The 13,529-nt window shown below is 39.8% G+C and overlaps 1 protein-coding gene across 1 annotated transcript in view; it reads left to right on the forward strand.

Annotated features, from left to right (window-relative positions):
- DNAH12 (dynein axonemal heavy chain 12) overlaps positions 1 to 13,529 on the forward strand; it is a 212,477-nt gene that overhangs the window by 186,184 nt on the left and 12,764 nt on the right. The window contains exons 63-68 of the mRNA XM_064274342.1: positions 4,571 to 4,721; positions 4,935 to 5,188; positions 5,453 to 5,593; positions 7,785 to 7,922; positions 11,474 to 11,707; positions 11,989 to 12,177. Coding sequence (XP_064130412.1) covers positions 4,571 to 4,721; positions 4,935 to 5,188; positions 5,453 to 5,593; positions 7,785 to 7,922; positions 11,474 to 11,707; positions 11,989 to 12,177 — 1,107 coding nt within the window. The remainder of the gene's footprint in view (positions 1 to 4,570; positions 4,722 to 4,934; positions 5,189 to 5,452; positions 5,594 to 7,784; positions 7,923 to 11,473; positions 11,708 to 11,988; positions 12,178 to 13,529) is intronic.

Consider the following 13,529-nt stretch of genomic DNA (forward strand, 5'->3'; position numbering starts at 1 on the left):
CTAGTTCAGGAGTCAGCAAATAACACTTATGGACCAAATCCAGCTCTGGCCTGTTTTTGTACAGCCCACGAGCCAAGAATGACTTTCATATATTTAAAGAGTTGTTTAAAAAAAAAGAAGAATATGCAACAGAAACTCTATGTGGCCCACAAAACCTAAAATATGTACTATGTGGTAATTTATAGAAAAAGTACTCCAACCCCTGTGCTAAAAAAAAACCATTGCCGTTGAGTGGTGAGTCAATTCCAACTCATAGCGACCCTACAGGACAGAGTAGAACTGCCCCATATGGTTTCTAAGGAATGCCTGGTGGATTTGAACTGCCAGCCTTTTGGTTAGCAGCCATAGCACTGAACCACTACACCACCAGGGTTTCCACCCCTGTGCTGTGTAGTTAAATTACTTAAATTCAGATTATTCCTTTCAAAGATTGTGTTAAAGATTTATTTGGGCAGGTATAGAATAGCCTTTATTCAATGGATAATTTAGCCCCATTTTTTTACTAAGGTGTAGCCTTCTCTGGTCTTAATTGAATGCCACCAAGTGATCAACAAGGACTCTCCAATATAGCTATTGGGAACTTGAATGGTTCCCAGTCTTGTGTGAACTCTGGGAACTTCCCAACTCACAGCTCCTCAGTTGTTCTTTGCTTGGCTTTATGTGTGCACATCATAGTTTTCAGCAAAGATTCAAGAGCTGTTTTTTCTGCATAGTTCCCACCTAATTGAAACTCTGCAACTTTCAGCAGCCTTAGCCTCCTTGAGCTCTGATCTCTGTCTTCCCAACTCAGCATGTGTTGCCCTGCAGTCATTCTCCTTGCTCCGTTGGAATGTACTTCCAGGCATAAAAGCAAGAGAATAATAGAATTCATCGTGTTTGTTTCCTTTTCTCAGGGATCACAGTATGTGCCACCTTTGCCCGATGTCTGAAAATGGTTGTTGCATTAATTTTGGCGATTTTTAAGTTGTTTATGGAGGAGGGTAAATCTGCTCCCTGTTATTTAATCATGGCTGGAAGATGGTGGAAATCTTGTACGGGTCACAATTTTATTAGTTCAAACATGCACAGAAGTTTTCTACAGGTTAGACAGGCAGGCTGATACAGTTTTACACATTCAAGAAAGATGATTATGGTGTTACAAAAGGAAATTTTTTAACAGAAAGAAAACTGAAAACTATGCCCATACACTTAATTCACACTTTAAGCAACTTTACTTTTTTGAGCTCCAGTTTCACCACGTATAAAATGAAGGTTTTGAAAGTGATTTCAGTATTTTCTTCCTTCCTTCCTTCTTCTTTCCTTCCCCTCCCCCCCCCCTTTTTTTTAACGTTTCTTGTTTTTAGTGAAGTCTCACAAGGAGCATTATGTAATACCTCATTCAGTCTCTAGAGTGATTCAGAGATCTACGTAATTTTTTGACTCTTGAAGCATTTCTCCTTACTCTAACTCCCAAAGACCTTTGTTGTACATCGTTAAAACTTAACCTGATTTCTTCCCTACTTGCTAGTTTTATGTATATGTTCCCCCCTAACTAGACAATAAATGTCTTAAAGTCCAAAAACAATACTTTATTCATTATTTTATCACCAGTAGCCTCCCTTATTCATGGCACACTGAGGAAGGACTAGCTGTGCACCTGGCAAACACCTGCCCTTTTATAGTCCACAGAACGGCCAGGTCCCTGCCAGCAAATGGAGATACCATTTCAATACCATGAGTTACTGCTTTGTCTACCATGCTTAAGAGCCTGTGCTTAAACACTGAAGCGCTTACCACACTAGAATAGACAGTAATTGTCTGTTAGTTGTGAGGTTGTTGAGGCCAGGACCTGTGTCTTATTTTGCTTTGAATCTCAAGGATCTAGAGCTTTGCCTAGCAGATGGTAGGAGCGCAGTAAATGTCTGTGAATTAAGTTGAACTGAATTGAATCCAACTAAATTGAATTAAAGCCCATCTCTATGTCTTCTCAAATCTGTTGTCATTGAGTTGATTCTGACTCATAGTGACTCTGAAGGACAGAGTAGAAGAGCCCCATAGGGTTTCCAAGGAACAGCTGGTGGATTCGAATTGCGGATCTTTTGGTTAGCAGCTGAGCTCTTAACCACTGTGCCACCAAGGCTCCCGATCTTCTCAGGTCTACAGAATATCTTCTCTAGAGTATCTTACATGAAGGATTGAAATCTTATAGGGAAGGTTTGTAACCTTTTTTCTTACATTAAATTATTGAGCTATCTTTTCTACAGAGAACTATAAGGGCATCCTTTCTATAGAAAACTATCACACTGGACTGTGATCACATCACCTCAGGAGGCGTTGGCTCAGGCCAGAGCTTAGAGTAACGGGGAGCAAAGTCTGTGTACTCAGGTCTCTCTTTACTGTTTTAAAGATTTACTGTGCTAGGTATAAAGCACACATGATGTTGGGGTACAAGAATAAACAAAGACTTCATCATTGCTCATGAGATTAAAGAAAAAAATTAAAAGCTACTATGTCATTATAAGCTCTTTTAAAAAAAAACCTTCAGTGGTTTTCCAATACCTATAGAATAATATACAGAATAATGACAAAACTACAGCCTGGCAGTCAGTTTGCTAACCTGGTACCTTTTTCCCATTTCTTTCTTACCTCCTAGTAACTTCCGCTATTTCACAATAGTAACAGAATGGCTCAAAGCTGCACAAAATTACTCAGACAAAAGGCTCCATCATTTCCACCTGTTCTATGGAGCTTCCAGGGCTGCGGAAGTCTGGGCTGATTTCTCCTTCCTCCTTTGAATTTCTAGAGCTTTCACTTTAGGGAGCTGTTGGGCATTTAGAAGATAATATCTTACACCTCTGTGTACCTATGTCCTGCTTCTAATGTTGATGAGTAGCATTATTTTATTTTTAATTCATTTTAGTATAATTTATAAGTAACATATTCCTGTGGTTCAAAACTCAACAGTCCCTTGAATCACATGAATATTGGTATTCAGTGCAAGGAGCAGCTCGCATCTCCCCCTCAGTCTTTCAGCATCCCTCTCCTCAGGCAATCAGTGTTATCCACCTCTGTGTATCCTTCTATGTATACAGAAATGGAGCCCTGGTACCACAGTGGTGAAGCACCAGGCTGCCAACAGAAAGGTTGGTGGTTTGAACCTACTAGCCACTCTATAGGAGAAAGATATGACAGTCTGCTTCTGTAAGGATTACAGCCTAGGAAACCCTATGTGGCAGTTCTACTCTGTCCTGTATGGTCACTGTGAGTGACCTCGTGTGACTTGAGGGCACACAACAACAACAACAAATATATATATATGTATATGTATATGAATTCTAGTTATTTGTAATGGAAATGGTGGCATACGCTGTTTTTCCCTATCAGTTCATAAAGAGCTTCGTGTTCTTTTTCACAATTGCATAGTATTTCACTGTATAAATATACCATAATTTCTTTACCAGATCCTTTACCAGCTAACAGACCTTTACATTTTTATGTTATCTACTATTAAAAAAAAAAAATTTTTTTTTTTTTTTTTACAATTAAAATGCTGCAGTGAAGAATCTTACTGAAAAGTAATTTCATGTATGTGAAAATATTTGTCAGAATAAAGTCCTGGAAATAAAATGGTTGGGTCAGTGGGCTTGTCCATTTGGCTTTCATAAAAGAAAAAAGCCAAATGGACAAGCCCACTGACCCAATATTGCTAAATTGCCCTCTGTGGGAGTTATACCAATTTACTCTTCCATGGCAACATTTGAGAATGCCTGTTTACCAGTACTTTTGCCTACACAGTGTATTGCCAAACTTTTGGATCATTGCCAATAGGTGAAAAATGATTCTTAAGCATAGTTATAATTTGTATTTTTCTTTTTATAAGTATTAGAGTATAGACTAAGCTGATGTAACAGAGAGACTCAAAATACAGTGACTGTTAATTGCTCTCTCTCTCCTAACAGCCCAGAGGCAAATGATTGAGGGCTGGCAGGGCAGCTCTGTTCTTGAGATCATGCAGAGACTCGGGTTCCTTCTCTCCAGCTAGAGGAGTCCTTAGAGTGTGGCCTCACCAGCAAGGCTGAAGCTGGCTCATGAGCACCACATTTGTTGAAGAGGGAAAGAGACTGTTGAAGGAAAACTGCTTCCTTATAAAAATATGATCTGGAAGTTCCATATATAATTTATACTTATATCCCTCTGGTTTTTGGTCCCTCTGGTTAAAACTTTGTCACATAGCCATATCTAGCTGCAAGAGAAGTTGGGAAATCTTTGGGTTCTATTGCCAAAAGGCGGCAAAGAACGGAGACATTTTGCAACCTCTGCTAGACTGAATGAGACTGAGCATCTTTTCATATGTTTAAGATATGTTTGTATTTCATTTTCTATAAACTATTCATCTCCTTTACCAAATTTTCTTTTTGATTGTTGGATTTGTCCTATTAATTTGTACAGTTTTTTCATATATCAAGGAAATTAGCACTTTGTGGTGTGTTACATTGTTTCTTAGCTGTTAGACTCATTTTACACTTGGTTTTCAATAATCAAAGCTGTATGTGAAATAAAAATTCATGGTCATATTTTCTGTCTTCAACAGATTATCCCAGCTATAACCAACTACGTAACTGACAAACTAGGGAAAAAGTTTGTAGAGCCTCCACCATTTGATTTGGCAAAGAGTTACCTGGATTCAAATTGCACTATCCCCTTAGTCTTTGTGCTATCTCCAGGAGCAGATCCCATGGCTAGTGAGTAAATACATACTGTAAACTCTTAAGTAATTATAAATAAGACATCACACTCAATGCACATATCTAGTTATAAATCAGTTAATAAATCCAGCTTTACAGAGAAAGGTAACTGGAATTTTTCACAATTAAACACCTAGACACTGAAATCATAAGATACATCTGTTAATTTTAGAATTAGTAGTGAGACAAAATTTTTTGTGACCTTCTTAGGCCTGCTGAAATTTGCAAATGATAAAGCTATGTCTGGAAATAAGTTTCAAGCTATTTCACTGGGACAGGGACAAGGACCAATTGCAACAAAGATGATTAAAGCAGCATTAGAAGATGGAACTTGGGTTTGTCTACAGAATTGTCACCTTGCTGTCTCCTGGATGCCCATGTTGGAAAAAATATGTGAAGATTTTACTTCTGAAACCTGTAACTCTTCCTTTAGGCTTTGGCTCACAAGTTATCCATCTCCTAAAGTATGTTTATTTCCCAGGGAGTTGAGTACATTTATTTAGTTATCTGTTACATTGTAAGGAGCCCTGGTGGCTCATGCTAACCGAAAGGTTGGCAGTTCAAATCTACTACATTGTGTATCTTATGCTTTAAATACCTAACCTTGTGAGATTTGTTAAATATTTTTGGAGTCCTTCATTATACCTGTTTCATAATCTACCAGTATGTTTGTTTTTAGGGTCTGAGCTTGCTGCCTTGTGTAATGCTCCCTGTTTATTTTGTCTTAGTTCCCAGTAACAATTCTGCAGAATGGAGTGAAAATGACAAACGAACCTCCCACAGGTCTCCGGCTAAACCTCCTTCAATCATATCTCTCTGATCCAATTTCTGATGAAGTGTTTTTCAAGGGATGCCCTGGAAAGGAACTGGTAATCGGGAACTTTTTAAAATGTGTTTCTATACTGAGAAAATATGGAAATATAAACTTCTAAAAAATAGTATTTTAAACCTTAGGCATTTCCTAATAAGAAAGAAATTGTGACTATCTCGTTCACCATTTTATCCTCAATGTTTTGTGTTCTGCTTCCCACATAGGAGACTTTTGAACAAATTTTGTTGAATGAATGTATCTTAATTTGTAAACCAAAGCCCAACAGTGCTTTTGATTAAGACCCAAGAATAGAAATATATTTTCACATCATTCATTCATTCTTTCAACAAGTATGTGTGGTAGGCACTCACCTAGGCACTAGATATAAAGTGGCTAGAACAAAACAAACCAAAAAAACAAAAACAAAAACTTGTCTTCATGGAACTTAAATTCTAGTAATAATAATTTGACACACTGATAATACTTCTCAGTGTACCTACCTAGAACAGTTTTGCCCGTGGAATTGGAGACTCTAGGGTATAGGGGACTTTTCATTGCCTGAATTTTTACCAGTTGAGAAATAGGAAAAAGAATGGGCAGATGGCAGCCATATAACTCTAATTACTGATGTAGGCTAGGTTAGAAGGTGTAGCTTATATCTGTGAACAAATGGGCTTCCTACTACTGAACCCCAGAATTAAGCAGATGTATCCACCCAGAGGAACAGAGGAAAATTCAGCTTCCTACAGGAAGCTCACTTCTAAGAGAAATAATGGAGAAGTTGAGCTAAGCATATTTGGCTAGTTTTCCCCAAATTTACCAATTATACAGGTCGCTCCTCTTTTCTGCAGTAGGTTAGCACAAGGATGAAGAAAAACCAGGAATGTTACATCAAGATTCCCCCCACATGCAAGGAAACATCAGCTCTGGGGGGAAAGCATACCCCCTCCCTACACCCTCCTCTCCCTGCCCTTGCCCCCAACATGTGCTATTTATCATACTTTCCTATCTGAGCTAGGAAAAGAATGATATTGAAGGGAAAATAAAGGAGTGAATTCTTTGGAAGCCAGCTAGTTTTACTCTGCTTAATTATACTTTCTGTGTACCTCTAGTTCTAAGCAATAATTTCGTTTGTAACTCTAGGAGAATGGAGGGATATTTGGTGGTTTTAGCTAGAAAGAGAGCTTAGTAGAATGGAAAAAGGGAACTTGAAAGATTCTAAACACAAGCAGAGCTGCTTTGGGGCTCGGGTGACCCAGATCAACAGTGGCAGTGAATTGGAGAGGAGTACTCTCACCCCTGCATCACAACCTGAAGCAAGTAACATTGATACCCCAAGCATTGGAATCTGTGGGACATCCAAAGTCAGCACCCTTGCCATGTACCATTGTTTTCATGATAACCAGTGGCAATGGGTAAAGGCTTCACCAAGCAACTTCTCTTGTAGTAAAAACAATTGGGAGCTGGGGTAAGAGAAGAAAAAGAGTGCAAATGCCCTTTGACAGTAGTTCTCGAACTTTAGTGTGCATCAGGATCACCTGGAGGGCTTTTTAAAACACATTTTGCTGCTTTGTACCCCTGGAGTTTCTGATGTAGTAGGCCTGGGGTGGGCTTTGAGAATTTACATTTCTGACAAGCTCCCAGGTGATGCTCATCCAGGGATCACATTTTGAGAAGCATTGCCCTATGATTTCAGCAGCTGGCCGGTTTGCAGGCACTCCCTGGGTGCTTCTCAGAAGTAGCTGGGAGGCCCTTTCTTTGATAAGGCAGCTGCTGTCATTTGGGCCAGCAATAACTTGAACTATCATGATTTGGCCATTAAACGTAAATATCTTTGTATCACAGAGTGTTGATATCTTGGACATTTGAGTTACCTAGCAATTGATCTTGGTTATTTGTCAGTTTAAATATGTCTCCTGTATTCAGTTGTGTTCTTCATAAGGTCAGGATCCATTTCTCTATCTCCATCCATCCATTTATTCAGTATTTACTGAACACCTACTGGGTGCAAGGCACTCTTCTAGGAATGGGTAATCTGCCAATGAGGGGGAAAAACATGTATGAGATAGATAGATATAAAAAACATGTAAAGATCCTACCCCAGTGGAGCTTAGATTCTAACTGAGGGAACCCTATGCAAGATGAACCCAATCACAATGTAAATAAACCTGAGGAGCTTGTTAAAGATGTCAGTGTCCCACTGCTGGAGATTCTGATTTTTTATTGTTGTATAATTTTGGTATTTAAAGGCATGGGAGAAGTTGCTGTTTGGAGTTTGTTTTTTTCATGCCCTTGTGCAAGAGAGAAAGAAATTTGGTCCTCTTGGTTGGAATATCCCATATGGATTTAACGAATCAGACTTACGCATCAGTATCCGACAACTACAGGTAAAATGGGAAAGGGACTAACATGTATGGAATATCACTAGGTTCCAGGCCGTGTGCAAATCTCTTTGCTTAGCATAGTTTAGTCAGTTCCCCTGACACCACTATTAGTTCGGTATGCCGTAGTAATATAACTATGGTTTGTGAAGCACTGTCTCCATCTGGATTCTCTCTGCTGTAAGTAAAGGAAAACTTGATTCAACCTGGCTTAAACCATAATGAAACATTATTTCACATGAAAAAGAGGTTCAGGTAAAGGCTCTAGGGCTGATATTTCAGCAACGAACAGTGTTTTCATCAAGGGCCCTGGTTCTTTCTGTCCTTTTGCAGTACCATCCTCAGTGTTTAGCTTTGTATATGTCCTTTTATCCCTCTGTTCTCCTCCTCCACTCAGGCAGCTCTACAGTTTAGCTGTCTAAGTTAAGCAGAAATAGGCTGTCTAAGCAGAAAAGGAATTAATTGAAAAAATATTGAGTAGCTCACAGTATCACCAATATAGCAGGGGAGCCAGGCTCAGAGGCAAGGCATCCAAATTCGTATCTGGAATCCCACCATGTATGGTAAGAACAGCACCACTACCTTGTTGAATATTAGACACTGCAGCTTACATAGCTACGGCATGGCCTCTGCTCTTCTGTGGGTCTTCTGACTTGACCACACCCAAATGGATTCTTTGCTGTTTCTGCTGCTTTGCATCCTAATCCCCGGTTCAAAGTCTAAGGTAGATGCAACTGAGTAGCCAAGCCCAGGTTATAGGCCTAGGCTTTACCTGTAGGGGAGGCTGGGAAAGTGAGTGGCTGGCTCTTGGAGTTTCTGTAGACTTACAGTGAGAGACACTCAGGTGATGGGCAATGCTCCCCACCCCCACCAAAAAAAAAAATCTATGGAGTACAGTTCTACTGTACACACACGGGTTCACCATGAGTTGGAATCGACTCGATGGCAACTAACAACAACAAATAAATTCGCACTAACTCAAACTAATAGACTAGAAGTCTGAATTCAGGGTGCCAGCTCCAGGAGAAGTCTTTCTCTGTTGGCTCTGGGGAAAGGTCTTTGTCACCAATCTTCCCCGGTTGAGGAGCTTCTCAGTGCAGGGACCCCAGGTCCAAATGATATGCTATTCTCCTGGCTCTTGTTTCTTGGTGGTATGAGGTCCCCACATCCCTCTGCTTGCTTCTGTCTTTTATATCTCAAAGGAGATTGACTTAAAACACAACTTAATCTCATAGATTGAGTCCTGACTCATTAATATAACTGCCGCTAATCCCACCTCATTAACATAGAGGTAGGATTTATAACACATGGGAAAATCACATCAGATGACAAAACGGTGGACAATGACACAATACTGAGAATCATGGACTAGCCAAGTTGACACACATTTTTGGGGCACACAATTCAATCCATAACACCATCATACTATATATAACCAGTCAACTGAGAACTCTCCATCTTCAGGCTGGGTCCCAGCCTATAGCCTCCAGTTTCATCAACCTACCTAGCCCCAACAATGGAGCCTGCAGATATGGGTTGGATCCATCTTTCATATCTTCAGGAACTGGGAACTTGAGAGGAATGTTAGTGCTTAAACCATCTTCACCTGGTCGTACCAGCAGGCCACCTCTCTCCAAAGGGGCAAATCAGCAAACTGATGGCTGAGTGGGTGGATGGAAAACCAGAGAAAGAGTTGTCACTTGGCCACTTCTTATATATCACCATCAATTTAACAAGAACTTCTCTCAAGGCCCTTCAGTTTTGGGAAGGAAGAAGACCCCATTAAACATCCCTATCTCCTCCCCCAAAGACAGGATAGGGAGAAACTTTCCTCCTTTCTCAAATAATTCATTCCGCAAAAAGATGACCTTCCCTGTCTCTCAGTCCCCCTCTCATATCTTTGGCAGTCCTCTTGCCCCTGAAGACATGGGAGTCTCAAAGAATTAGGCCTTCTTTTAACTTGACTCTGGACAATTTAGAAACCTTTTTTCTCAACTGTGTGCCATTTCTGCTATAATTCCTGCATTATCAGGTAACCTTCAGTGGCAAGAAAATCCCTTAACCAGTAACTTACACCTTCCCAATACATAAGCTATCAAGAATTTCTGTATGTGGGGAAAGTATGGAGCCTGCAACTGAAAAAGGTAAATTCAGGCCTTGATGTTGCCACTTAATTCTCTGTGTGAAACATTACATTCCCCAGTTTTTATTACTATTATTACTTTAATAATAAGGCAGCTGGAGACTAGAGGAACTCCCGAGACTATGGCCCTTAGCCGCCTTTCTAACTTGTATCTGAAGCCACTCCTCGAGATCACTTTCAGCCAAAAAAAAGGCCTATAAAATAAACAATAACAGCCGTGAGGAAAGTACTCCTTAGAACAACCTACTGTACAAGACCAAAAGGGCAACATCTGCCCAAAAGCAAAGATAACCAGGCAAGAAGGGGCAGGAAAACTGGACTAATAGAAACGGGGAAATCAGGGTGGAAACAGGAAGAGTGCTGACACATTGTGGGCATTGCAGCCAATGTCACAGAACAGTTTGTGTATAAATTATTGAGTAGGAAACTGATTTGCTCTGTAAACTTTCACTTAAAGTACAATAAAAATATAAATAAGCCCCTTCCCCCCCAAAAATATTAAGGCAACTAAAGAAGATATGTGCTGTCAGTGAAACTTTGTCGTGGTGCGTGAACCAGGCTCTGGCACTATAATTTGGAATTGGTTTGTTTTTATCACACTGTAAATGGTGCCCTAAACAGGGCTTCTTAGCCTTGCCACTATTAACATTTTAGGCTGAATAGTTCTTTGTTGTGGGGGCTGATCTGTGCATTGTAGCAGCATCCCAAACCTTTACCATGTCAGTAGCACCTTCTTCCTCTTCCAGGTGTGACAATCTAAATCTGTCTAGACATTGCCAGATATCTACAAGGGGATAAAACTGCCCCCAGTTGAAAACCACTGCCCTAAATTAAGGTTTATTCAAGTTCATATGAAAAAGACTTGGTAATTTTCATGTCATAATTTTTTATAAGTTTTTTTCTTATTACAGAAGAAACAATACATATTTATTTCAGAAAAAAAATCAGAAGATACAGATAAGTGAACTAATTAAAAATAAAATACCAACAGTCCCAGCCTCCCAAAGACAACCTACCATGATCATCCTTTCATCACCTCTTCATGCCTATTGTTGTTGTTGTTAGTTGCTGTCGAGTCGATGCTGACTCACGGCGACCCCAGGCGTTACGGAATAGAAGCTCTTCATAGGATTTTCAAAGGCTGACTCTTCAGAAGTAAATCACCAGGCCTTTCTTCCAAGGCACTTCTGTGCGGACTTGAACTTCCAACCTGTTGGTTAACAGCTAAGTGCCTCAACCATTTGCACCACCCAGAGAATGCCTATACACACAGATGTGCATACATAGATTATAAATAGATGGAGGGAGAGATTCGCATGTATCGTGTGGATATTTAATGCCATCTTTACATGAAATGAAGCAAAAGACTTCATTTTGTTTTAGGTTTCCTTGTGTCATTTTTCCTTTGTTTCAGTTGTTTATAAATGAATATGATGCAGTTCCATTCGAAGCTATCTCTTACCTGACCGGGGAGTGTAACTATGGCGGAAGGGTGACAGACGATTGGGACAGACGTCTCCTGCTGACCATGCTGGCCGACTTCTATAATCCGCAGATAGTTGAAAACCCTCATTATAAGTTTTCTCCCAGTGGAAACTATTTTGCACCTCCCAAAGGCACCTATGATAACTATACTGAATTCATTAAGGTAACTGATACCACTGAAAATAGGATTTGATTTAATGTGATTTTTTTCTAAATGCAGGTAGTGAAATGTTCCCCTGTAATGTGTAGGCTTAAACAACTATTATGGTTTCAGTAGTCTTTTAATACCTTTTGCTTCTAGTAATTACTGAAAGTGGAAATTTTGAGTCACCCGTTAGGTAACGCTTAGTTGGTTTTCACCCCTGTTTTGGTCTGAATGTATCTACCTTATGAAGTAACATATCCAGTGACCATGTGTGGCTTAAATGATGTGTTTCCTGGTAGAAACTCCCGTTTACTCAAGACCCTGAGATATTTGGATTGCATGAAAATGTTGATATCTCCAAAGACCTTCAACAAACGAAAATCCTCTTTGAGTCCTTACTCCTCACCCAGGGAGGCGCCACCCAGACAGGAGCCTCAGGAAGTGCTGACCAGATTCTATTAAAAATTACCAAAGATATTCTCAACAAGGTAATATTTACCTTAAAATATGTTGCTTATAATATAATTCAAATCAAAATGGCACTGAAATGACAGTCTGAAAACTCCATTTACCAGCATTATGACCTTGAGCAAGATGCCTTGCCTCTCTGAGCATTGGTTTCCAAATCTGTAAAGAGGTGATAATACAGTGAAACCTGTAAGAGCCAGAACTCCACGGGACTGCCTTGTTTTGCCAGGTCGTGACAGTTTTCCGCCTTCGACAGGGTGCCGTCTCCACTTTTCTATTTCTATATAATGGAAAATATTTGCATTTTCCTTCTCTGACAGGTTTCTGCCTTACACAGATTTCCAGCTTTCGAAGGTTTTAAGGTAGTACCTACTGTATAAGGTTCTTGCGAAGGTTAAAGAGGTCATGAATTGAAAGTGCTTTGCATAATGCCTGGCATATAGTAAGTTCTTAGTAACTATAGCTGTGGATGAACTAATGAATGTATGATTTATTATCATTTATAAACAAGAGGTCATGGACCTACTTTTAAAAAATATAGAAAAACGGTTGGTCTGAACTTGCTGGTTTAAGAAAAGAATAGTTTTTAATCTATACCTTAGGAAGTGAGGAGGCACAGGGAAAAAAGATCAACACTAAGTTAATTGCTAGGGTTTTTTTGTTCATAATGCAGCTCAATGTACTCAGTCCTATTAAGTAAACCCGAGTGGTGCTCTCTATTCTCACTATTTTTCTATAAGCCTTAATTTCAATAAAGAACTAAAGGTATTTAAAAAAGATTATGGTCCTAAGCACAGATCTTCACAGTACCCCTCCAAGGTAAGTACTATAATTATCCCTGTATTTCCTATATGAGAAACTGAGGCTCAGAGAGGTTGAACAAAGTTTCCATCTCATACCTGACAGAGCTGCTAACGGAAAGACTGGAGGTTCAAGTCCACCCAGAGGCACCTTAGAAGAAAGGCCAGGCAATCTACTTCTGCTCTAATGTGCCTGGGGTCTCCACAAGTTGGAATCAACTCCACAGCAACTGGGTAGTCGGACTTAGACAAACTTTTTTTCACGACCCAGGAACCATCACCTGGGGACGGCTCAGCTGACTGGGAAATTCGTTTTCCCTTTAGGAGTGTGAATACCAGTATCTTGTGGCTTAATCATTAGTCCCAAAGTTCCCTTCGCCACTTCTCCTCAAGTACCCCTGAGGTGCCTCATACAAATCAGACATTCAGTGGCCTTGTCTTCCTTTGTCCTGGGACCCTGCTGCATTTATACAGAATTAATTACTTAATAGTGGGGTAAGCTAAGCTACTTGGAACTGGTTTACAAGTGATTGGAAATAAATATAAGACATTTATGAAATAGTAAATCAGCT

Source organism: Loxodonta africana, chromosome 22, assembly GCF_030014295.1.
Source record: "Loxodonta africana isolate mLoxAfr1 chromosome 22, mLoxAfr1.hap2, whole genome shotgun sequence".
NCBI lineage: Eukaryota > Metazoa > Chordata > Mammalia > Proboscidea > Elephantidae > Loxodonta > Loxodonta africana.